This window comes from Bidens hawaiensis, unplaced genomic scaffold (genome assembly GCF_021521415.1).
Source record: "Bidens hawaiensis isolate Kalapana, Puna unplaced genomic scaffold, B.hawaiensis_p1.1 tig00025223_1, whole genome shotgun sequence".
NCBI lineage: Eukaryota > Viridiplantae > Streptophyta > Magnoliopsida > Asterales > Asteraceae > Bidens > Bidens hawaiensis.
This window is the reverse complement of record NW_027494026.1, coordinates 1-25,220: the sequence shown is the minus strand read 5'-3', so window position 1 is coordinate 25,220 and position 25,220 is coordinate 1. Positions and strand designations below refer to the sequence as shown.

Genomic DNA, 25,220 nt, shown 5'->3' with positions numbered 1-25,220 from the left:
TCGGGATATGTCTTCGTTCTAAATGGTGGTGCTGTCTCTTGGAAGAGCGCAAAACAAGATGTGGCAGCATTGTCCACCACTAATTCTGAATACATCGCCGCCTCATTGGCAGCTCAATTTTGCATGGATTAGAAAGTTCGTGGCCAATCTCTCTAAACCAGCCCTTATATTCTTCGATTACTTGGTCTTAATACACATATTTCTTGTTATTTAAACATATTCTAGACTTCCAATTTCGAGGCTAACACCAAGAAACCCGAATCTCGTTTAATCTCTCTAAACCATCACTTAACAAGAATCACAGGTGAGTCTCACAGCCCCTATTTTCACTGTTTTTAAACTGTTTTCGGGGCGAGGGACACGTGTTTAAATTATGTTTTATCATGGTATATTTACAAGCAATGCAAACGATTATCTGTTCATAGTGTCTATCTTGGTTATCAATGTGAGTGCGCTAGAACGAGAAAGTGATCACTTTATCAATGAAACTCTAAGAGTAGGGACTACTGGTTTGATCAACCCGCTCGTAGGGGTAGCACCTCTTTGCATAGACGAGCGCCTAGTATGGTCATGGGGTAGTACTACTGGTTAAATTCACTCGTAGTGGCCGCGCCACTTTGCATGGACGAGCACATAGTTTTCAGAAATGTCCGCGCGAAACCCGCGGGACGGTTTTATCAAGAATATGTTTTAATGATGTTATCAGAACTATGTTTCAATATGGTTTTATCAAGAATATGATGCAATACGATTTATCAAGTCACCGAAATTTGTGAACTCACTCAGTTTATACTGATTCAAATATTTTTACGTGTCTTTCAGGTGGTAATTAAGTAGCGCAAGGGGTCACACGTAGAGCACTTCACGCAGAACAGCTATAAAAATGGTTTTTGGAAGATTTTAGTTCTATCCCTTCCACACGCGTGGTTGTTCCCGCCGTGTAAGGGGATATGGCGCGGAAATCTTCAACGTTTTTCATATTTGGATGTTTTTATATGTTCTTCTAAACAATGTAATGTATTTTGTACTAGACATTTCATGAGAAATGGGAAATTTATTTGAATGTTTTCAATGACCCGTGCTTGATTATCAATCCCCACGCGCGCACGCCCGGCTGTTTCCGCCGTTTAGGGCCGGGTGTGACAGTTATGTTCCATTTTAGCATGTGTTAAATACGTGAATAATTAGATTATTCTAAATGTCTGTAGTTGATCACATTTTTTGGAACAAATGTGAAGGTAAGACTATTATGAACTTGAATTGGTAGATATTCATAAGGTATGAATATAGCAAGGGTTTGCTGCCAAGGTTCATAGATATTTATGGGATAAATATTGGACTGGCCCGCCCTCAAATGCTACTGCATGGAATCCTTGTGATTGGAGGTCATAAGTAAATTTGAGTAAAGGTGAATATCATAGTATCCTCCGACCTGAGATACATATTGGGTCTTGATATTCACCAAATATTATGCTTTAACTTAGTTCTTCGCTGCTCTGAAACATGACGGTACATAAGGCTAAGATCATGTATGATATGAGGTGATTGTGAGAGACGTATGTAGTCAATAAGGGATTTGACCCTCTTATTCGTTAAGAGTTAAATGTCTAAGGCCTGAAAAGTTAAATCAACAGAGAATGATCACTCTGTGTCTCTGGATTTAACATGACATTTGTGGCAAAGGGATAGATGATAGATTCACCTAAATCATTTCAAGTCGGGGACTTGAAGGGGATGATGCTATTGAATGGCACTTCGTCATACGTATTAGGGATAGTAAACCGTTGTTAGGCGGTATTTGCTATTTGCATCAATCTTCTATGTATCTTGTGCAAGTAGGAGATTGTTGGAATCGGTCTGCCCAAGACACATATTAGAGTTGATGTGGCTAGTACGTTATGATCCAAGTCGGGTCATACCCAATAACAAGCTAGACAACACCACGATATTTATTTAAGATATGATCTAACAAATAAATATCAACACTTAGAATATTTGGAAATTGGATTTCTAAATATTTGCACTTGTGTACTAAATAAATTATATGGATAATTTATGTTATGAGAGATTTTGCATTTTGCATATACGATGTTATTTAAATGAGTTAAATAACAATATGCAAAATATATTGTTTTTGCATTTTGCATATACGATGTTATTTAAATGGGTTAAATAACAATATGCAAAACCTACCGCTTTTGCACTTTGCATATACGAAGTTATTTAAGTTGGTTAAATAACAATATGCAATGCATACCGGATTTGCATGTTATGTTATGTTATAACTTAAATAAATAAAATAGATTACTTGAGTTTGAATTTGGTGGGAATCTTTGGCTGCACCTTTTTCCCCTTCTCTCTCCTCACTTAATTGTTTTATTTATTCCAAGACATGCAATAGTGGTGGTTGGTTGAATTAAATAGTGCAATGGTAACTCACAACTATCACTCTCTCTTACACACATACACAAGTTGCAAGTAAACTTTCCTGTTTTTTCTCTCTTGATTTCGGCCAAGAAAGAAATATCAAGGAAGAGTTTTCCAAGTGTAAATCCTAGCAAAATCAAGGTGTTTGTTGGAAGCTTGAAGGGTATACAAGCTTGAGGTTCTTCTATCTTGAAGACTCGCCCTTCATATCATCATCTCCTTCATTTTCTTGGACTCTTGAAGATAGTATGCTATGAACACCCTATGGTTGTTTATATTGGTAAGCATGCAAATTCGTATATGGATCTGTGGCTTGGGTTTTGCATATAAAATCGGTTTTATATATTCATCAAATTAACAAGATTTAAAACTTATTTTTCCGCTGCGTTTTTCATATAAATGGGTTTATATGACTTTGGTAATCTTGTTAAAATCCCAACAATATAAACATAAAGAAATGCCTAATTGAAAGAGGTGTTAGTCTCTTCCAAACATCTTGGTAATGATAGCAGAAATGTAATAGCCTGTCATACTCAAGCCTTATGATTGTCTGATCACCATGAACAAAAATTCAAAATAAAAAAATCCAGTTTCCTAACACTGTGAGTCTTTATGAGGCTTAATCATATAGGTATTCATATGGATGAATATTTCCAAATGCTTTTAGAGCAACCCCAAAGTTATTAAACTTGATCACTATTGTACATCGTACAAACAAATTACTGACTTGATCAAAAATTCGTTGTTAGTCATGCATTGTTCCTCCATTGCACGCGTCTCAATACCAGTAAGAAACGGACCCCAGGGTATACAATGTATGCAAGCCTACAGATGAACTCGTGCTTACTCATTCACAGTAAAGAAAGCTTGGTGTATCACTTAATAATAAGTATCTATGAAAGACTTATTTTTTATTGGCATCATAATGGTTTAAGTCAAGTTGGGGTGATACGGTAAAAGTCAAATTAAGCCTGATAGTTTCTGATATTTTGTGCCCTAATTGAAAATTAAATCATATCACAAAAATACTCGAAGGTTTGTTACAAAATTTAATTGACCAACAATATTAATAACCGACTTAACACCATTCATAATAGCACTGAAATAAAAAACTGCGATGGAATGGCAATTTGGTTAATATGATTCTCTGCTTAAACTCACAAAATTTGTATTGCTTTCGTAGCATAGTTTTCATATTTGTTTTTGTTTTATGTGCCTTATAATTTGAAAATACTCAAAAATACAAAAATATTTTGTTTTCTATTTTTTTTCTTTCTGATTTATTTTTGATTTTCGAGCTAAAGGGTACATTTTTAAATAGAAAATACCAAAAATATTTTCCTATTTTTAATTTTAATTCTTTTATTTAATTTATTTAAATTGTTTGGTTTTAAGTTAAGTGTTTTGAACGCAAAACATGTTAAGGTATTGCATCCTACTCAGACTGGTAAGTTTCTTAAGGTAAAGTTAATCGGGACACGGGTTTCAATGCATTATTTAATTCTTATAATTTAAAATGAAAAGGGTTTAATTTTTAAATTAAATGGCTATTCGCTATGAGAATTCATAACGAATAGTGTTCATTCACTATCAATTTGGATAACGAATGAGGGTCATTTATGTATTTTTTTTATAACGAATTAGTTCATTCGCTACCGCTACACTGATAACGAATGACCCTATACGTCATCATTATTGATAACGAATGAAGAACGAATTTACATTGATTCGTTATGTGTTAAACCTATTGTTCATTCATTAAGGGGGTTAACGAATGAACCAACGAATAAGACCATTCGTTAAATTTGAATTAACGAATGAACTCATACGTTGTCTGGGAATGTGTGCAAGGTTTGTCGTATTTAATGAACAGGGGTTGAACGAAAAGCCTCATTCGTTCACCTGGATATTAGAATTTCCCTAACATACCTCTTGCAAATTTTCCTCAGAATCTCGAACATCACTAAACCTTGTTTGGATCATAGTTTCAGAATCATAAGGTAATTGCGGTCAAAACACAATGCTTATCGTCAAAATCCATGGTTGTTTCATGGGTTATTTAATCGATGATTGCATCGGGTTTTAATTTATGAACAAAAATCCTAGTTCTAATCAGTATGAAACTAAATGGTTGTGATGAATAGGTTATCGAGATCAGTGCGAATCGATTTATGCTTAACTTATGATGATACATCATCATACATGGCTAAATTGAAATTCAATCGCATGTTGACCGTCAATGTTCTAATTAATTTTGACTTTGACTAAGTTGGAGTCAAAGTTGATTATATCTGGGTTCTTTCATTATAGACAAGGAATGGACACCCATTCGTGTTCAAAATCCATTCGGGATCCATTCGTTAAGATTTACAACGAATCAGTTCATTCGTTTGCATTGATAACGAATGAGCTCACATTCATCATGGTTGATACGCTACTTAATCATGATTGATTCGTTATCACTCATTCGCTACATAAGTCATAACGAATAAGGCCATTCGTTATAACGAATGATCTCATTCGTCATAACGAATGAACTAACCTTTGAATAATAACCATTTTCAAAAATTAAATTTTAAATAATTTAATTGGTAATGTTCATTTTTATTAATTCTCGGGTTTATATATTTTCAGAAATGGTAGATGAAATTGTACAAGAGGCTCCAGTTGTTGATTAACCGCAAGTCCAGCAACAACAAGCTTCTGAGATTTCGCTTCTGCCGTTTGACAAAAAGCACAACATCTGTTCTTTTGTTCAAGACAACTTTGCTGATCAGGATGTATTTGGATATGTTATAGCATTCCTTCGACGATCTCGGATTCACAATCTGTTACTGCTAACGTACCAGTTCACTTTAGTGTTATACGTCCTTTATGGAATTTGGCACGTTACATTGAGTCCGAGAATCACATTGTCGAAGAGGTCAAAAAGAAGCCGATTGCCATATGGTGTTATTCGACGAGCACTGAGATTTGTGGACAACATGGACAATCCATGTGAATTTGACAACTCGTTGATCCGTGGGTTATTTAGACGACTATTTTATTCATGTGACCTTGATCGTTCCCAGTTCAACAATGCGAACTTGTGCGCTCCGTACAAGTACTAACTACATGTGCTTATTCATTGCCTTGGGAGACGCAAGGGTGGATACGACGAATGTCGGATAATGCTACCATCGGCATTCTTAGCTCTTATTTTGAACAAGCCATTCGACTTCTCAGAGCTTATATTATATCATCTCAAGGAGAACTACTTAATCAAGAATCGTCGTAATAAATTCTTGATTTATCCACGCTTTATCCAGATAATTATTCAGGATTTAATTCCTGACTTGGTGATCGATCAGACACTGGAGAATGATGTGTTAAAGATGGAGCATATGAATGCTGACACTATGAAGAGGATGAAGACCTACAGGGGTAAAGACCAGGAGGATCGTCCAAGAACCAAACGTCTAATTGGTCACTTGGCGAATCCTGCCAATGAATGTCCTTTTAATGATCGTTGGATTCACGAGACTCAGACTCTGAACGTGAAGAAGGACCGGGTGGAAATGATGGTGGTAATGATGATGGAGGGGATGATGGTAATGACGGTGGTGATGGACGACGTGCTGACGTTGAGGCAGCAAGCTCACAGGCTGCTCAATGAAAGCGTTAGGGCAAGGCGATAGCTCATGATCAACCGCCCAAGCGCCGTGTGATGCACGGTTCTGGTGTGTCAATTGGTCCCCAATAACCTAGGTCACCTGCACTTCGAAGACTGGCGATGCCGCTTACTACTAGCACCCTGACACTTACATTGACGATGACCATCACCTCAGATCCAAAGCTTGGCAAAATCCCTCATTCTGTACTATCTTTGATGCCAAGGCCTTCTACTACTTCATCGGTGGTTTCTCCGACGCCGACCATGATGCTGACACAACCTATGGACGTCTCATTTATGAAAATTAGCCGTCCACAAGGTCCGGTGCAGGCTGTTCCAACATCTTTTCATACTTTGCCCCCAACCCATCAGATGGATATGCTCTTGAGTCTGATCAACTCTTACGAGAATCAAATGGCGGCTGATCACCATGCTCGAGAACAGATGATGTAAAACAAACGTCGTATGATGGGGTACGTTTCCTATTGCCAAAAGGAAACAAAAGAGCTGCGTAAGATTGTAACGGCTCAGTGGGTGAAGATTAAGGAGTAGGAAGATCTCATTCTTCAGTTAACATGTAAGGATGACGCTTTGAAGAAACTAAAGAATGACGATAATGATCCTGATGCTCAAGGTACGGGAGGAAGTGAGTCGAAACAAGCTCACGGCTCATCTTCTGGTGCTGGTACGAGCTGTGGTAGTGGTGAAGGAAGTGATAAACAATTAGTTGTTTATCATGACTCGACAAACGTTCAACCTATCGAGTCAATTAAGGCCAACACCGTACTATTTATGGATGATAAGGGGGTGGTGATGAGCACCGCCAACGTGGATGAGATTGAAGAAGGACAATTTGTCGATCGTGCCCTAACTCGCGAACAGATTTCACTATTATAAGGGCTGAACGATGAAGAGTTAGATGCGTTGGAGGTTGAGGAGGACGTTGTAGTATTTAATGATGATGAGGTGTTATTTGATACGAGTATTCCTCATGGGAATACGTCGTTTATGTATAAAGACGAGGAGATTAAGATGGAAGATGTCACATCAGAGGAATATCCTGATCTATATCATCGTTCAAATGATTATCAGGGTGTTCCCACATTTACTGAAGATTATGTAAAAGCTGTTGAAGATCATTTGGAGAAGACCACAAAGAAGAAAGAAAAGATTCCTGAAAGAGAGTCTGATCCATCTTTTGATGACATCTTAAGCTGGTTCTGGAAACACAGGACACGAGCTTATAAGACTATTGAAGCCTACAGGTACGTCGATCAAGATCAACAACTGGATCCTGCTGCACGCGCCAAAGCCAATCAGAAAACTACATTTAAAGCCGTGCAAACAGATAAAGGTGACATTGTTTCTTGGTTGTATGATTCAGGTTTGAAAGTGTGTATCATCAAGTGAGAGAATGGTTTTCAATACTTTTAATACATTACTGGCGTTCTCTCACTACCGAGGTGGGATGTGCGAACGCTCGCTTGTCGGACGTTTGTCAATCGTGGTAAATATCGACTAGCAGAATGGTTTCATCAACGTCTGCTTTTCGAGGTCAACCGTTGTTTTAATTCTTTAAGCCACAAGTCCAAACATGTAAGTACATTGATAAAATTGATCCTCGTATGGGTTGGAGGAAACTTGTACCTAAGGTTAAACCGCCTAAAACGATGAAACGTGTACCGGTTAAGACGTTCCGACAGAATCTTAACCTATCGTTCAATCGATGGTACTATGATAATCGGACTGGCGAGGCGGTCATTGTGTTGGGAAAAGGTTTGAAGACAAGCTTCATACGAGTTATTGATATAATGCTAAATATATATGTTTCCCTTGTATATTTTATTTAATATTTTAATTGTTTTTGCTCGTTTTTAGTCGAGATTTGTATACTACTAATGTTTTTATGTTTCTTAGGTTCCGGGATATGATCGTGATTAAAAAGGGCGAAAAACGAGCTAAAACGAGCCGAAACGGAGATCCATAACGCATCAGGAAGGAACCGGACAGAGAACCGGTCATACCGGGCCGGTCTGACCGGCCCCCATGGAGGAGCACGTCGCGTCGCGCCTAGGCAGAAGGCCAAAAGCCCTAGGCGCGGCGCCTAGGCACATCTGGGCTAGATTATTTTCGTTTTTGCTTCTTGTCGGGCCTTGTTTTGGGTATTTAAATACTTTTAACTTAATCCTGACATAACCTAAAAGCCACCAGCCGATTTTTGAGAGTTCTTAGAGCTATTTTACGCGTTTGTTGGTGATTTTAAAGGCAAGAGGACATCCGGTGAAGAGCTACACGTTCACGTTCGAGTTTACGGGTTTTATCATCTTCGATTCCCCGTTCTCTATATTTTCACCATGTTTTCGCTATTATTTGTTTCGTTTGATTTAGGCTATATGATGCTAGGCTAAATCTCCTAAACTACCTAGGTCGTGATAAACCTTAGTTCGGTTTGATTTTATTTGGATTTTCGTTTCGTTATGGATTTTATGTTCTAAGTAAATTGTTAAGTTTGAATTGGTTGATGCGTATGATTACTTGGTTTTGTTTACTTGAATTTATTGTTTCACATTGCCCTTGTTGATTGTTTCATAGGATAGGGTTTTATTAGGTCATTTACTGTGTGTTCTTGACTAGTTTGTGATTAATATGCATTAAAATCATAGAAACATTAAAATCAAGTAAATAGATAAAAGTGAGCTGCTAGTCTAAAAAGCTGTAAAGTGATAGGCTATTAATAGATCTTAGCTTGTCGGGATTGCTAGATTTAGTTCTTCATAAGGAGTCTGTCTATGTTTGATTGTCAGCTTAGTCTATTAAATTAATTGGGTTTGCTTTGCTATCTTTTGAATTCCGCGTTGTAAGGTAGGTTTTCGTCATAAAAGATACTTAGACATAAGCGATTAAATAACCGTAAGGAAGTTTAATTAATAAACTGGTGGGTCTTAAAACTTGTTAGAAATCCATAGGCGTCTTCTTGAAGTTCAAGGGTCCTGTTCGGGTTTTCTGTCAATGGTCTATTTTATGATCCCAGTTCCATAACTTGCGTTTTTTCATTTAAATTAATAACCGTAACTTTGGGGATTCTGGCCTGGGTAGTTATTTTAATCATCTGAATTAATCCAAGTTTTCTAAATTGTTTATTAGTTAAAATTAATTAGGTTTAAGTTTTATTAATTAATTAATAAGTAATGATTATGTTTTATTATTATTATTATAATAATTAGGGTTTGTTTTATTATTATATTAATTAGTTTATTAATAGTTAATTATTATTAGAGTTTTAATTAATTAGTTTTAAAATCCACCTCAAATATTATTAATAAATAGTCGTGTCTTGTAATTGAGTCTAATTTGCTAGTTTCGTAATTTAAAGAGTCTCGTGGGTTCGATATCCGGACTTACTTAGCTGTACTAGAGTCGACCGGTTCACTTGCCAGTTAGTAGTTTAAGGGTCTAGAGTATTACTTAATGTCTAGATTAGCATAATTTAGTTAATAATTATTTGACTACTTTTAGCACATCAGTTATCGATCCAATGTAGCTCGTTAACTTATCGGAAACCAACAATGATGTGCTGTTTGAGAACAAGATTTTGATTGAACGTCGTGAAGACTATGAACGTGTTATGCAATTCCAACATGTTGTACGTGTGTGTCATGCGTTTGGGATCCATAGTTGCCGAGACTGGAAGACTTGGAGGTTCAAGTAACTTAAGACAGAAGCTTAACACGAGGGGGTGTTTGTTAGTGCACGGTTTTGTCCTCTCGAGTCTTTGTAATTATCATTTGTAATTTATTATTATTTTAATGTTATAAGGGTAATTATGTAATTGTGAACCCATTAGTTATGTAAGGCTCATTCATTAAGGATGTTTAACGAATGAGCCCATTCGCTATTATGTAAAATTCATTTGTTAAGGATGTTTAACAAATGAACCTTAATCGTTATATGTAATTGTCCATTAGTTAAGGATGTTTAACGAATGGACCTTAGTCGTTATGTAATTGATCCATTCGTCATGGAATGTTGACGAATGGGGTATAGCGAATGAGTCATTTGCTATACCATAAGTTAACTTATGTAATTGAAGACGAATGGAAGTCATTCGTTACGGGATGTTTAACGAATGGCATCTCATCGTCTATATAAGGTTGTTCATGCCTTAGGTAATTAAAGTAATTGATTAAAGTATACCGATACTCTGTCCAATTGCTCTCTCAATCACTTTACTTAATATTATCGTTTATTATCTAACCTAAATTATATCATATAACTAGATCTTTAATCTAATCAATATACAATGAACTAGTATTGATTGGATCCGGTGTTTCTACAAATGTTCGGTGAACTGTTCGTGAACCGTTTGACGGTAAGTTCATTTATTCGTTTATTTAATAAACGAACGAAGAGGAACCAAAAATTTGTGTTCGTTTAATTAAATGAACGAACATGAACACATGTTTCGTTCATTAGTTTATGTTCTTGAACGTTCGTTTATTTATGTTCGTTTATGTATATTTATTTATGTTCATTTAATATTATCTAGATGAGTCATCTACTTGAAGATCTTATATTAAGTGTTTTTATTTATGCGTGATTATATTTGTTTTTGTTCATTTACATTTGTTCATATATGTTCAATTATGTTTGTTTATCTTTGTTTGATGTGCAAAACGATCTATTAAAAAAAATCAAACCTAACTTAGACACTCTAGTTTTAAATTTATAAATCTGGACTCTCCTAATGCTAGACTTCTAGACAGGCAAGTGTACCTGTCAACTGTAGTAAAGCCTAATGAATTCCGGATATCGAACCCACAGGACACTAGCGACACCTAAACTAGACTCTAACTTAACTAAACTTAATTAATTGTTTTTTATGTTTTTTTTATTAAATATAAAATAAATAGTACTTACTCTAAAACTAGACACGGACAAATCAGTTTAAAACTTAAATAGGGGAAACAACTACCTAGGCAATGAATCCTACTAGTCAACTCGTAAACTCTCGGAATTGGATTTATCATCGGTAACCAGGTTCTAAAAATTTGAAACTTAGGGAATGACTAAAGTATGCTAGATCACCTCCCGGTCTCACCAACAATACCTAAGAACCCTAAAAATCATGTAAAGCTCAACGATTTAATGGTTCGGATTACCTCCCGGTCTCACCTTACCTAACTATGCTAAGGTACCCAAAGAATAAGTTACCTCCCGGTCTCTCTAATCACAAAACACCTTAATGTGTAAAGGGGTATTTTTATTGAATTCGGATATGTAAGAATCTAATGGAATCTACGTGCAATCACTACCCAAACCCGCAAAAAACCAAAACATGCGACAGTTAATTACCTCCCGGTCTCTCAAGTGACAGAATACTAGGTATCTCTAAACTCTCAATTACTGTTCCTAAGGAAAACGTTAACAATAAACCATAAACTAGTTACAAACACACAGTAAGTAACCTAATATGCATCCATACATGAAAGACATTCACAAAGACGCATATGGAACAAAAAATAATAATAAATTAATACCAAATACGCATACGGGTCACAACCAAATAAAATAAAACCTTTACCAAAGAATGAACCAATTATTAATAATCCAAAACCAAAAATAATACAAGTCTAAAAAGTATTCATCCAAACCCAGAAAATATAACAGTTTAGCCTCTCATAATTATAAATAGAGCAAAAACAAAACAAACAAATTGTCTCATCAAATATATATATATATATATATATATATATATATATAACTTGTTTGCTTGCTTACAAGGGTGGCCCTTTACTTGTGTCGTGCGACTGTAGAGATTATAGAAAAAAATAGCCGACCTCCAAAACCAATTTCTCTCAAATTTTTTGTTTTTGTTTTGTAGTATACGCCAACAGGGGGGCTATCTCTCTGTCTTCCTCCCCCTGGTATCTTATTAATTTATGCGTAAGGTGGGGTTTTTTTTTTCAATCAACTAGCTCCACTCAATTTAATGGTCTTCCAAAGCCCACCATAATTGTGTGTACTTTTTTGTTATATGTTGTTGGCCCTAACCCAATTCTCCAAACGAGCTGATGGCCTGCTAGTATTTCCTTGTGGGCCGTAAAAACCAGTCTTGCATTTTATAGAATTGAGCTTACAATTAACTTGAATTCCATATTATTTGTGATTCGTAAATGCTCCTGCCACAATTAAGCCAAACTAAATTTACTATTCTTTTATTTTCATTCATGGTGGCTTTACTAACTTTATTATTATTACTAACTTTATTATTATCATTAATATTATTATTATTCAATCATTTGGCTTAAGTTTAGTAAATATACTTCATATTAGCTCGTCGTCTCTTAAAACCAATTAACTTTGAACATAAACTATACACGAGTAATATTTAATAAATCAATCCCAAAATTACTCAAAAGTATAGAAGATATTCATAATATTTATATATTATTTAGCCCATATCATTGTTCTTGTTCGTTTAGATTTTAAACAAATGAACATATGAAGACAAATGTTCATTTTCTAAATTAACGAACATGTACATAAATATTTGTCTGATTAAGTATTCGTGTTTGTTTAAAGTTAAATGAATGAACACAAACATGCCTTTGTATGTGTTCGTTCGATTCGTTTACAGGTTTTTCATATTCACATTGATGAATACATCGGTCTCAATTTCTAGGCCCTGCTTATTTTATTTGTATTCATTTTGTTCGTGAACATATTCATTATCTTAATGAATGAACATAGCATTAAATCTTGTTCGGTAAGTGTTCGTGAACCGCTCATGAACAAATTATTTCCTTAACAAATGAACATGAACAAAGCCTTGTTCGTTTACAGGCCTACCGCCAATAACTTTACCCCGGGGGGTAAACGAAGATCTGGACAAGGAAGTTCCAGCCACGGTTGAAGTTGGGGCCATGGTTGGAGCGAGGGTGGGGGAGGAGGTGAATATGGTCAAAGACTTAATAAAGGGAGAAGGAGTTGCTAACAGTAAATGAATTTCTTGACTGTGAATATTAAACGAATGGGGGCGGACTCAAAAGATAGATGGATTAAGGAAATTAGAGTTAAGGAAGATTTTTCGTTCTTGGCGATGCAGGAAACTCTTACTACTAATTTGGATATGAAGTGTGTCGCCAAATTCATGGATAATTCGGTTTTCAGGATGGAGTATTCTAAAGCTTCGGGCAGGTCTGGGGGTTTACTTAGGATGTGGGACTCGAATCTGTTTAAGCCCATAGAGAGGAATTTCGTCCGTTTTAAAGGGGAGTTGAAAGGTAGCTCGGGTCAATTATGTATTCTGAACGTGTACGCTCCGCAAAAGACTCCAGAGAAAAAGGAGTAGTGGGCATGTATTGGGGAGTTAAAAGACAAATATGCGGGTAATTGGATCATGCTTGGAGACTTTAACGCGATTAGATTTCCTACCGACAGAAAAAATTCCAGCTTCAATCCAAGGTGCGCTAGTGATTTCAACTCTTTTATTTTCGAGAATGAACTGGTAGAGTTCGCCATGAAAGGGGGTAAATTTACTTTTTCGGTTGGAAATAAGTCGACCAAAATAGACATATGTTTGGTCAGCTCTGGTGTGGTCAATATGTGGCCAGGGGCTAGTCTTAGAGTGCTTCCTAAAAGGTTGTCGGACCATAGACCTTTAGAATTAATAACAAAGGAGTCTAATTTTGGTCACCGTCCTTTTCGGGTGTTTAACTCTTGGCATGGGAGAGACGGATTCAAAGATGTGGTTCCCGGGTTGTGTAAAAAGTTTAAGTCAGTGGGCCCCTTTGATTTGAGATTGGTGAAGAAGCTTAGAATGCTTAGAAATGATATCAAGTTATGGCAGGATAAAACAAAAGGCAAAGAAATGGAAAGAAAGCAAACTATTTTGAATGAGATGGAAAAGTTAGATGCTGATTTGGAGGTCAGGGAGCTATTTGAAGAAGAAGAGTGGATTAGAACTGAATGCTTAAAAGATTTGGAAGAGATGGAGGACGGCTTTAAAACAAAAGACCTTAGGTAGAGATCTAGAACCAGGTGGGCCTCGGCTGGAGATCTTAACTCGGCTTTCTTTCACGGGATTATAAACAACAAGAAAAGAAAAAATTCTATTATGGGGCTGATAATAAACAACGAGTGGTGTGATATTCCTAAAAGAGTCAAAAATGAGGTTTTTTGCTTTTTCAGAGATCGATTTAAAGAGGATCGGACTGATATACCCAACCTGGTGTGTCACAAAATCAAAAAACTAACAGAAGTAGACTCTCTTTTGTTGATAGCAGAATTTTCTAAGGAAGAAGTCAAAGAAGCGGTGTTTGATTGTAATGGCGATCGTGCGCCCGGGCCGGATGGGTTTAATCTTAGGTTCTTTCAGCGATTCTGGGGGTTATTCGAAGCAGATTTTATGGAGATTATGGTGAATTTCCACCACGGAGGAAAAATTAATAAAGGATGCAACGCGTCGTTTATTGCCTTAATCCCAAAGGTAACTGACCCGACTTGCTTAAACGAATTCCGTCCGATAAACTTGGTGGGGATTATTAGCAAGATAATAAGATTTTAGCGAATCGGCTAAAAAAGGTGCTTGGCTCGGTTATCTCTGAGTCACAATCAGCTTTCCTTAAAGGGAAGTCAATCCTTGACGGGTCACTTATTGTCAACGAGTTGTTAGCTTGGGCGAGCAAAGTTAATTATAAAGGGTTTTTTCTAAAGATTGATTTCGAGAAGGCATACGAAAATGTGAATTGGAATTTTTTTAATTTCCATAATGACTCAGATCGGGTTCACGGATAGATGGTGCAAATGGATTTTTGGGATAATCTCTTCTGCTAGATCCTCGGTTCTTGTTAATGGGTCTCCGACGTTCGAATTCCAATGCTACAAAGGTCTTAGACAAGGTGACCCTATTTCCCCATTTCTTTTTATAATTGTTATGGAAGCGTTTTCTTGTATGTTGAGAAGGGCGAATGAGGTAGGAGTTTTTAATGGCATTAAAACCCTTAGAAATGAGCCCACTCTTTCTCATCTTTTTTACGCTGATGATGCTATGATAATGGGGGAGTGGTCTCCCGGTTATGTGAAGAATGTGGCTAGGCTTTTAAGGTGCTTTCACTTGTGCTCGGTGCTCAAAATTAATTTCCGCAAGTCCTCTTTATTTGGGTGTAATGTTAACGGGGTAGAGTTGGGGTGTATGGCCGAGATTCTTGGTTGCAAGGTTGACAGTATACCTTTTTCGCATCTGGGGATTTTAGTTGGGGCTAACATTAACAAGTTCCACAACTGGAGAATGATTATAGATGTGTTCGAGAAAAGGTTGGCTTTATGGAAGGCGCACACTTTGTCTATCAGTGGAAGGGTGGTTCTAATTAAATTGGTTTTAGAAAGTTTACCTGTTTATTATTTTTCCTTGTTCAAAGCTCCGAGCAAATGGTGGAAAAATTGGAAGGAATAATAAGAAGATTTCTTTAGAGCGGGTCCAATAATACTAATAAAATACATTGGGTGGCGTGAGAGAGGGTTACTCTTCCTAAAGATAAAGGGGGGCTCGGTATATCGAGAATTAGAGATATTAATAATTCTCTAATTGCTAAATGGAGCTGGCGGTATAAAACTGAAAGAGGAGGACTTTGGTACAAAGTGGTAGAGGCGATTCATTGAAAAAGTTGTGCTGGGATATGGTTCCGGTTAATAAAAATTATAGTGGAGCTTGGAAGAATATTGCAAAGGTTGTTAACTCTAAGAGTGGATGGAAAAAAATTGGAAGTTTTTAGTAAAGGTAAGCTTGGAGATGGTAAGGGATTGAGATTTTGGACAGATATATGGGTTGGGAGCTGCACTTTAAGGTAAGCTCTTCCAAATTTGTTTAAATTGGAAAAAAAATAAGCATTGTTGCGTCAGTGATCGGTTTTGGAGGCACGATTACAACTTCAGTTGGGCGTGTGTTTTCAAATTTTTACTGTTGTTCGAGCTGATGGTTCGGACACATGGGAGTGGCTTGGAGATAGGGCTGGAAATTTTTCGGTTAACTCGGTTAAAAGCTTTTAGCAAAGAATAGAGATAATGGTTGTAACTATGTTATGAAGTGGTGTAAGTGGATCCCGGATAAATGTAACATTCATGCTTGGAGTGCGGAGATGAACCACATTCCAACTTGGGAAGCGTTGGCCAAAAGGAACATTCAAGGTGTGAGAAGGTTATGTTCCTTGTGCGAAGAAGGGTTGGACATGATCGATCACATTACGACAGGGTGTTTGGTGGCGGCGGGTAGTGTGGGATAATTTAAGTCAACGGTGCAAGGTCCCGACTATCTTTGAGTTCTCAGTTAGGGATGTCTTGGAGATGCATAAGACGGTGGGGCTCCCGGATAAGGTAAAGGAAGTCTTCCATGGGATTGTGATTATAGCATGTTGGTGCTTTTGGAAAGCGAGGAATGAAAGAATTTTCGAAAAGAGAGTAATCAAGATAGACTCAATTATAGGCGAGATAAAATCGTTAAGATTTCTGTGGTACAATCATAGATTTAAAAAAGATCCTATAAATTGGACAAATTGGTGTAAGTTTATGTTCTTGTAATTGTTGGTTTGTGGTGTTTCTGGCCGTCCTCTAGCTTGTGGACGGGGCTTGTTTCGGTCTTTGTGCCGGTTGTTTATAAAAGATTACGTTTCGAAAAAAACATACAATGATTATTAATAACTAGACAGAATTACAGATATTATCCTTTATGTTTGTACTCAATTTCATTAGTTCTCCTTTATCTTTAAAATTAACATGTTTCGTCATTTATGTTTTCAAATGCTACAATGTTTGTCCTTTGACGTTAACCCAGCTAGTTTTTTTTGGTTAAGTCATGACATGTGTCTTGCACATGAGGACAAATTGGTTATTTTACCAATTTATTAAAAAATAATACCTCCATTTCTTCATCTGCCACCACAAAGCATCTGCAACATTCAGATATTGTTCACTCTCATCTCTTTCAATCACACCAATTTGGCTTATCTTACCACCTGCAACTCACTAACTTTTCTAATTTTGTCATCTAAACAACCCTCACCTGCAAACCTAGAACAATGTTGTAACCCTTTTCAAACATGGAATCCAAATTCCGCGTTTTTGCAGAGTCTTCATGGATGAATATCAAACCGTTCGTTGGGGAGGTTTGTTCACCACGATTTGTTCATTAGATGTGAGCCTATAATCAACATCACAACGGCCACCGGATCTCCAGATCTGTTCAGAGAATTGATATGAACTATTGGTGATTTGGGCATTTATTCGGTACTAGGGATGGAGGCAACAGGTCGGATAGCGGCGGTGCTTCCGGTGGTGGCTGAGGTAGTTGTTAGCAGTTGTTGGTAGGTTGTAGTGGTTAATTCATGGTGATGGCGGTGGTGGTCGTGGTGGATGAAAGAGAGAGAGAGAGAGAGGGGGACGGTGGGGGCGGTGGGGTTTGGTGGCGGAGGAGATGACATTTGCAAAAGGGTTTTCAAGGTTTCAAATTGTGACCTAAATTGAAGTTTGTAATTGGGGATTGATGGATTATTGAGTTAGTGTTCAAAAATGGAAAGGTCGGTGTTGGTAATAAAGGTTAGAGTTTTATGAAGATGTTGGTGTGGTGGTATTGTTGGTGGTGGTTTCCGGATGGAGTGCAGATGGTTTTCTTTGTCGAAGATGATGGCGGTGGCGGTGGCGGTGGCGGTGCTTGTCGGCTGCCGGATAGCTTGGTGGCAATGGAGAAGGAGGGAGACGGGAGGTGGGGGGTTATTTAATTAAATTGTTTCTAATTATTTTAAAAATGTTTTTTTAATAACTAGGTAAATTGATCAATTTGTCCTCATGTGAAAGACACATGACTTAATTAAGAAAACTAACTGGGTTAGCGTCAAAGAACAAAACATGTTAATTTTAAAGATAAAAGAAAACGAGTGAAATTGAGATAAACATAAAGTACAATTTCTGTAATTCTTATTTTTTACAAACAAAACATAAGATATGCAAAACTTTATATTATTTTATTTAATTTCAATTATAACAAAGCATTATCATGTATTTTATAAATTGTTTTTTTTAAAGCGTTTCCAACTCATCCTTCATATTCATCTCTATAATTACGCTACAATACACATTATTTATTAATGAGTCAACAATGAACAACATATTAAAAAGTTTATTATTTATTAATGAGTCAACAATGAACAACATATTAAAAAGTTTTTTGAACAACGTTAGCTTGACGGTAGCAGTGTCTCTCCCAACAGGTCATAACAATCACCAACCGTCGTTACCCAAATTCGATCTAGAACATTGGTGTTCTCGATCGAAACAAGAACTTTCCTATTTGTTGCCATACACAATCTGAAAAATCCCACAAATGCTTGATTATTTCATTCAGTTCTTTTTATGTTTCAACATTTCTACATCCAGCAAGAATCTTGACCAACACAAACAACATTAAGTTCTTTTTATGTTTCAACATTTCTACATCCAGCAAGAATCTTGACCAACACAAACAACATTAAACTAAGCATTTCCCGCACAAAAACACAAATACATTCCTCAAAACACACGTGTGACACCAAAACTTGTACGAACCGTAGGCCAAAGACGAAATGAAACTCATAAAGATGCCGTCTTTATGCATCTTAGCTGCTTGTCGAACGTGTAAATTTTCCCATATGACATTTTGGTTGTGATGGTAGTTCCTCTGTAGTGCACCCTTTTTGTAGAGTTTTGATTCTTGGAGTTCTCGAAATTGTAATTCGAAACCCAAAGTCCAAACTCATGAAGATCACCTTCTTTCCATGAAATACTAACCGTTACATTCCCACGAGCCTTCAAACCTTTGATCGAACCGTGTGACCATTTGTCTCGAGGCAGTGCAGGAAGCAAATATAGGTCCTTGATTGTGCTCTGGACTAGCATCTCAGTTATTGCTGCACAAAACCTGGCACAATGTGGCAATTTCAACGTGTTTACTTATGAAAGGTTTAAATAAGTATATCAGGTATAAAACTAAATGAGTCAAAAGCTGCACAGAGAGTAGGGCTATAAACAAACCGGACAAGGCCTTGTTTGTGCTCGTTTGTTAAGAAACAAATGGACTGTTCACGAACGCAGAACAGAAGGAAATTTTTTGTCCATTCGTTAAGAGAATGAATTTGTTCATGCTCATTTATGTGTGTTAACATTTTTAACAGACACAATGAACTGTATAGAATTTTGTGATCGTCCGTTACGGAAATACATTTGTCCGTGCTCGTTTATGTTTCTTTCTAAACAATTTAAACGGACACAAATGAGCTTAAGCGAACATAAATGAACACAAACGTTAGACATGGCCACCAAAAAGATAAATCAAGTTTAAATTAAAAATACTTGACATCATAATCGTAAACATAATTATCCAAAAAAATGTGTGAAATGAGATCGTGAGAAGTAAAGTTAGGGTTAGTGAGTTAAGCTAGTAATAAGAATTAAAAAATATAAAAAATATAAATATTTGGATAATAAACTAAAATATATAAAATAGAAAAAGGCCTTTAATGAACGAACATAAACAAATGAATATTACGAACATGTTACCACACTTCACAAAGATAATTGAGCTAACGCAACCTCTATTCATATCGTTTATTTAATTAACCAAACAGAATTCATTGTTCATTTATTAAACATACGAACATAAACGAACTTTCATCCGAACAGTTCGCTTACGTTCGGTTCTTTTACAGTCCTACCAGAGAGTATTACTAGTTCAAATAATCTTCCAAATTATTTTACCCAAACAGAAAAGATGTTACTGAAATAATGTATTCCAGATTATGTAGTCATCATATTTAACATTCTAATTGTTTGATATTAGAATTGTAAAATTTAAACGAAAAATATTCCAGGCTTACCCAAAGTTTGCATCAATTTGGAAAGGGGGGTGTGCAGTGAACAGATTGGCATAAAGTCCTCCTTCGTAATCGCTCTCATGATCAGGATCAACCACGTCAAACAAATGTTGGACCATTCGGTACGCATGCTCGCTGTTATGAAGCCGGGCCCACAAAGCAGCTTTCCACGTAGTTGACCAGCCCGGACCCTCCTCTCCTGCCACACAAGACAGAAAATATGATTTTTTTAATGTCAATGATTTTTCTATTTTGACTTTTGGAGTTAAAATAAACACACACACACACACATAGCACCATGTTAGCAATGTCTTTATAAATGCTGAGTATACACATACACACCTCTTTTATATAAAGTGAAATCTGCAGCTTTACAAAGATCTGGAGTTTTCTCAACAGTTATTGTGTGCCCTGGGAAAAGCCCGAATAGGTGTGACACATGGCGGTGATGTACCTCTGGGTCTTCAAAATCTTGTGCCTGACAATAACTAAATTTGTCAAAAAATAATATAAAGTTGAATTTCAGCCCATTTACAAAAAGACCGAGTCAAACAATTGGAATGTTGCCCAAAGCATACAATCTCCTAGTTCGTTTTCATTCAAAGATTTATAACCCCTATATGTATTTTTTTTAACTAATTACAGTTTCTTTATCCTTTATGTTTTGTTCGCATATAAGTAGATCATTATTAGAACCTACTTATTAACTATTCTATCTCTTTGATTTTTAACCGATCCGTTTTAGCCCAAAATAGTTAGCTGAGCTCCACCCACCCCTCAAAACTATTTGGGCTAAAACTGATCGGTTAAAGAAATAAAACAGTTAATAAGCTCTTAGAATTATCTACTAATATGTTCATAGAAAACATAAAAGATTAAAAAAACACTATGTTAAAAAAAGGCATTTCTTTAATAATTTAGTAGTTGAATTAAATTTATTTTTTGATAATTACATTAAAAATTAAAAGACTAGACAGTGAATGGTTTTACAAGAAAAATGATAAAATGAAAATAAAGTGTATATGTATAGTGAAATTCCGACCCGAATCGCCCTCACTTCCACCTCACCAATATATAGTCTCTGAGCCCATGTCCGGACACAAAACAACATACATACCCATTCAAGAATGGAACCATCCCTAGCGATCTTGGTTGGATAAAGCCGCTGTTGAGCTTTAACAACTCTTTGAATCACATCCGTTTTACTTTTCCCCAAAACCTGTAATTATATTAGTCTTGAAAGCACAACACTTGTTACATCAAATCAAATCTTACCTCTGCAGCAGAAACAATAGACGCAAATACTTCTTTTATAATTGACATGTCCATTGTTGTTGAATAGCTCACACTTGCAGGCTTACCATCCGGAGCAACAAACATATGTTCTGGAGACGTTGACGGATTTGTTTCAAGATAATTTCCTTTGCCTTCAATCAACCAATCCAAAAGAAACAAAACACATCCTTCTAGCAATGGATATGCTTTATTTGCAAGAAAGTCCTATTTGTAGTATTATAAGTTAGCATTCAAATGATTAATAGTTGTAAGAAAAATCTGCACAATTACCGTCACATGAATGGCACATGACATCACTTTTCCGTTAAAAACTAACTGGGAGATTAACGGGGGGAACTAAACATGCAAGCCTCTCACAAATGTTTGGACAAAGTTTGTGACTTTTAAAATCTAGGGACTAAACTTGCAATATGGCCAAACCACAGGGACCATTTGTGCAATTTTCTCTAGTTGTAAAGTAGACCAGAAAACATGAACATAATCTTACTTTATTCATAGTGTATAATGCTCCCATAAATGTGTACAAAGCCAAGCTCCGCCCATGGGCCATAGGGCCCATACAGCCTCACCTCGGTCTGGTGATGTTTTGGCCCATATATCAGACACTTGGTGTGCAACCCAACCACCGGCCTCATTGTTTACCTGACAAGATCATTCCCGTTACTAATATTAATTTCAACCACAATGTAAAGAAAGCAGCCTTACTTTAGCAGTTTTACTTCCGTTTACTGATAGAGATGAAATGTAGTCAAATAACGGCTCTTGACACTCGCGTAGGTTGCATGAAAGTGATGGCCAATAATTCATTTGAAGATTTATGTTCAAGTGAGGCGCACCACTGCATAATAAACAAATATAGATTTAATTACACAAATGGTCCCTGTGGTTTAGGCAGTGGTGGCAATCTTGACCCAAACCATTTCAAATGGGTCAATTTGGGTTGTTTTAAAAATTAAATGGGTTGGTTTGGGTAATAGATTTAACTAAATAGGTCAAAATGAGTCATTTGAAATTCCATCTTGTTATTTTCGGGTCAAAATGGGTCCACAAGTTAAAATAAACGGGTCGATGTGGGTTAATGTCCTAAGGAAATGTGACAGGTTTCGGATCGGAACGGTTTTACGCACGAGATAGTTTCTACACGAAACGGGTTTCGGATTGGAACGGGTTCAGTTCAGGTTTCAAACCAACATGAGTTTTCGCATGGGACGGGTTGGGTTTTGGTTTCTTTTTGGTTGATTCCGGAATCGTTTTTGGTTTTCAGTTTCGTTTTTGTCCTTTTTTTTCAGTTTCGTTTTTGTTCGTTTCAATTTTTTTAGTATCGTTTTGATCGATTATTTCGATTTCGATTTATTTGGTTCGGTTTTGGCTTTTTGTTTCATTTTCGTCGATTTTTTCGGTTTCGATTCAATTTCTTAGAGGGATTTTTTTTCTATGGAACGAGGAAAACGGAGGAAACATTTGAGCTCTTTTACTTTTTATATGTTTTTTGATTATATTTTGAGTTATGATTTTTTTATTATTATTTTTTATTATTTATTTGAGGGTTTTGATCTTAATAGAAAACACCTCAGAAAAAAATTCAAAAAGAATAATAAAAAAATCATAACTCAAAATATAAATAAAAAACAAAAAATCGAAAAAAACTAAAATGTTTTCAGCATTATCCTCGTTCCAAAAAAAACCCGAAACCCGTTCCGACCCTAACCTGTTCTGACCTAAACCAAAACAACCCATTTTTTAATTAACCCGTTCTGATCCTAACCCATTCTGACTCAAACTCGTTTCGACCCAACCCAACCCAACCCAACCCAACCCAACCCAACCCATTTGCCACCTCTATTGTGGTTTACCAAGTAACATCTTTGGCTTTGGGTACTAATGTTAATAACAAGTTTGGGATTTGTGATTCCTACTTGTCTTTAGTAAATTACACAAATAGCCCTTGTAATTAAAATAAACACGAATTACACAAATGGCCCTTTGTTTATAAAAGGGTTTTATGGTCATTATAAAAAAAAGTTAACGGAAGTAACTTACTCCCATGCGGGCTCGACTTTATAATTCCATATACCCTGCAAATTAGCCGGCTGAGTTCCGGGCCGTGAACACGATATCAACAAGTAACGTCCATACTGAAATAATAACTCGATTAAAGAAGGATCTTCATCCGTTTTAAACGACTTAACCCTCTCGGCAGTTGTGACAGTGGAAGACGTTTCATCACTCGAGCTTTTTAAAAGCTCGATAGACACCCGACTAAAAAGTTTCTGATAATCAGCCACATGACGACCATAAAGTTCTGAGTATGAAAAATCAGTTACCGACTTCAAAACGTTTAAACACTCAGAAGTCGGATCTCGCTTTGAATCTTTTGGGTCAGTAAATGGTCCGTCAAAGGAAGACGACCCCACCAAAAGCAACACGGCCCAATCACACCCCTCAACCTTAAGCTTCTTCTCATCCAAAACACTAACCGTTCCAGTTCCATTATTAATTTTCAAATCAAGAATTGAAGAAAACTTAATTCCATCAGGTACGCCATTATTATTAGAAAAAAGGGTAGGCGGTTTTCGTTTACCGGGACACGTGCCATCCATAACAATCTGGTTTTGACTGTTGACATAAGAATGATGATGCATCTTGCTATCAAGAGATGCTGTGAAGGATAATGAACCAGGCTTGTTTGTGGAAATTTTGGTAACGATAACTTGATCCGGGTTTGAAGAAAAATGTTCCCGTGTGAATTCTACTTCGCCTACTGAATAGTTGACTTTGACAGTAGCGGTTTTTAAGTCCAATTTTCGTTGATACGTGTTTTTATCGTATGTAGCATGATCATCATCAAATTCTATGTTGATGTCTCCCAAAAGTTGGTACACCTTCATATTTATAAGAGATATCAGATTATCAGGTACATAAATGGGTTGTGTTAAGGTTGACTAGTTTAACATGTTTAATTAACCATGATGACCAACCGGCCTGTTTACCCTATTTATTACAACCCATCAACCCGATCAACAAGCTTACGACTTATTTACTACCCGTCAACCCGTTGGACACGTTTAGATGATGGAGTTAAATGGCCGATGTTTAGGTTATATGAGCTTAAGTGTTCAGGCCAGAGTTGATGTTTTTGACACAAATAAGCATATGATATGGATTGTGGTGGGATTGGTTTTAAAAAGCACGATGTGCTCCGATGCGTTCTTATCCAAAAAAACCTATGCGTGATGTGTACATATCACGTATGCGATGCGTTCGCTATTAAAAAAAATACTAAAACTATTTATAACTAATATTTTAACTTGTAAACTTTTAAGCACTAAAAAATAAGAGATTAAACTAAATAAATTAAACAAAAGCCATATAGTACCATCAAACACGCCTTATGTATAAAACAAAATGTTTTGTGTAAAAGTAGTCTATGCATAAGGTGCACGTAACCAATGCAGAAACTCACTATAACTCAGAATTGTGTGCATCAGGCCGCATCGCGCATTGTGTGATTCAGAGAGCATCATGGAATCGCAGTGTATCATGCATTAGGCGCTCCTGATGTGCGCATCATAAAAGCAAGGTGTCGGGTTGAACACAGTTCAGCCTGCCAACCCGACACAATTGATTTGAGACACCTAGACTGTAAACAAATTGTGCTTGTGATCATCTACTTTTTGAGACAACATTATTTTTGGCTATTTTACTACCTCTTAACTTGTTGGATTTTACCAAACCCAAAGATGATGTGCGTTTCATCACAGTTTAATAATCTGACTTGAAAAACTCAACATCATATAATCACTTTACATTAAAAAATAAAGCGCAGAAGCATTACATACATCAGAGGGATCTGCTGACAATTTGACAGCTTCTTTAGTGGCTTCAGCATATTTTCCGTCATCAACAAGGTTCCTAACCTCAGCTAGTGCGGTTGGAGCATCGGGATT

General features: G+C 36.5%; 2 protein-coding genes across 2 annotated transcripts; one reads left to right on the top strand and one right to left on the bottom strand.

Annotated features, from left to right (window-relative positions):
• Positions 1–14,195: 14,195 nt before the first annotated feature.
• LOC143571213 (uncharacterized) lies at positions 14,196–17,415 on the top strand. Its single transcript, XM_077056701.1, has 3 exons — positions 14,196–14,567; positions 14,859–15,184; positions 17,367–17,415. Exons 1-3 carry the CDS (start codon positions 14,196–14,198, stop codon positions 17,413–17,415), a joined length of 747 nt encoding a protein of 248 aa, XP_076912816.1.
• Positions 17,416–18,536: 1,121 nt separating this feature from the next.
• Positions 18,537–25,217, bottom strand: LOC143571212 (alpha-L-fucosidase 2-like; the record flags this gene model as incomplete). Its single annotated transcript, XM_077056700.1, has 9 exons — positions 18,537–19,025; positions 19,981–20,176; positions 20,320–20,455; positions 21,095–21,196; positions 21,253–21,477; positions 21,772–21,915; positions 21,979–22,111; positions 23,314–24,155; positions 25,113–25,217. Coding segments are annotated over 9 exons (2,211 nt in total), but the record flags the coding sequence as incomplete, so codon positions are not given.
• Between the last annotated feature and the right edge of the window lie 3 nt (positions 25,218–25,220).

Excerpts from the sequence above, each read along its gene's own strand:
- LOC143571213 (XM_077056701.1), top strand. The coding sequence starts at position 14,196 with ATGGGGCTGATAATAAACAACGAGTGGTGTGATATTCCTAAAAGAGTC. Across the intron at positions 14,568-14,858 it reads TTATTGCCTTAATCCCAAAG|ATCGGGTTCACGGATAGATG; the intron begins GTAACTGACCCG and ends ATAATGACTCAG. Across the intron at positions 15,185-17,366 it reads AATGTGGCTAGGCTTTTAAG|GGATGGAGGCAACAGGTCGG; the intron begins GTGCTTTCACTT and ends ATTCGGTACTAG.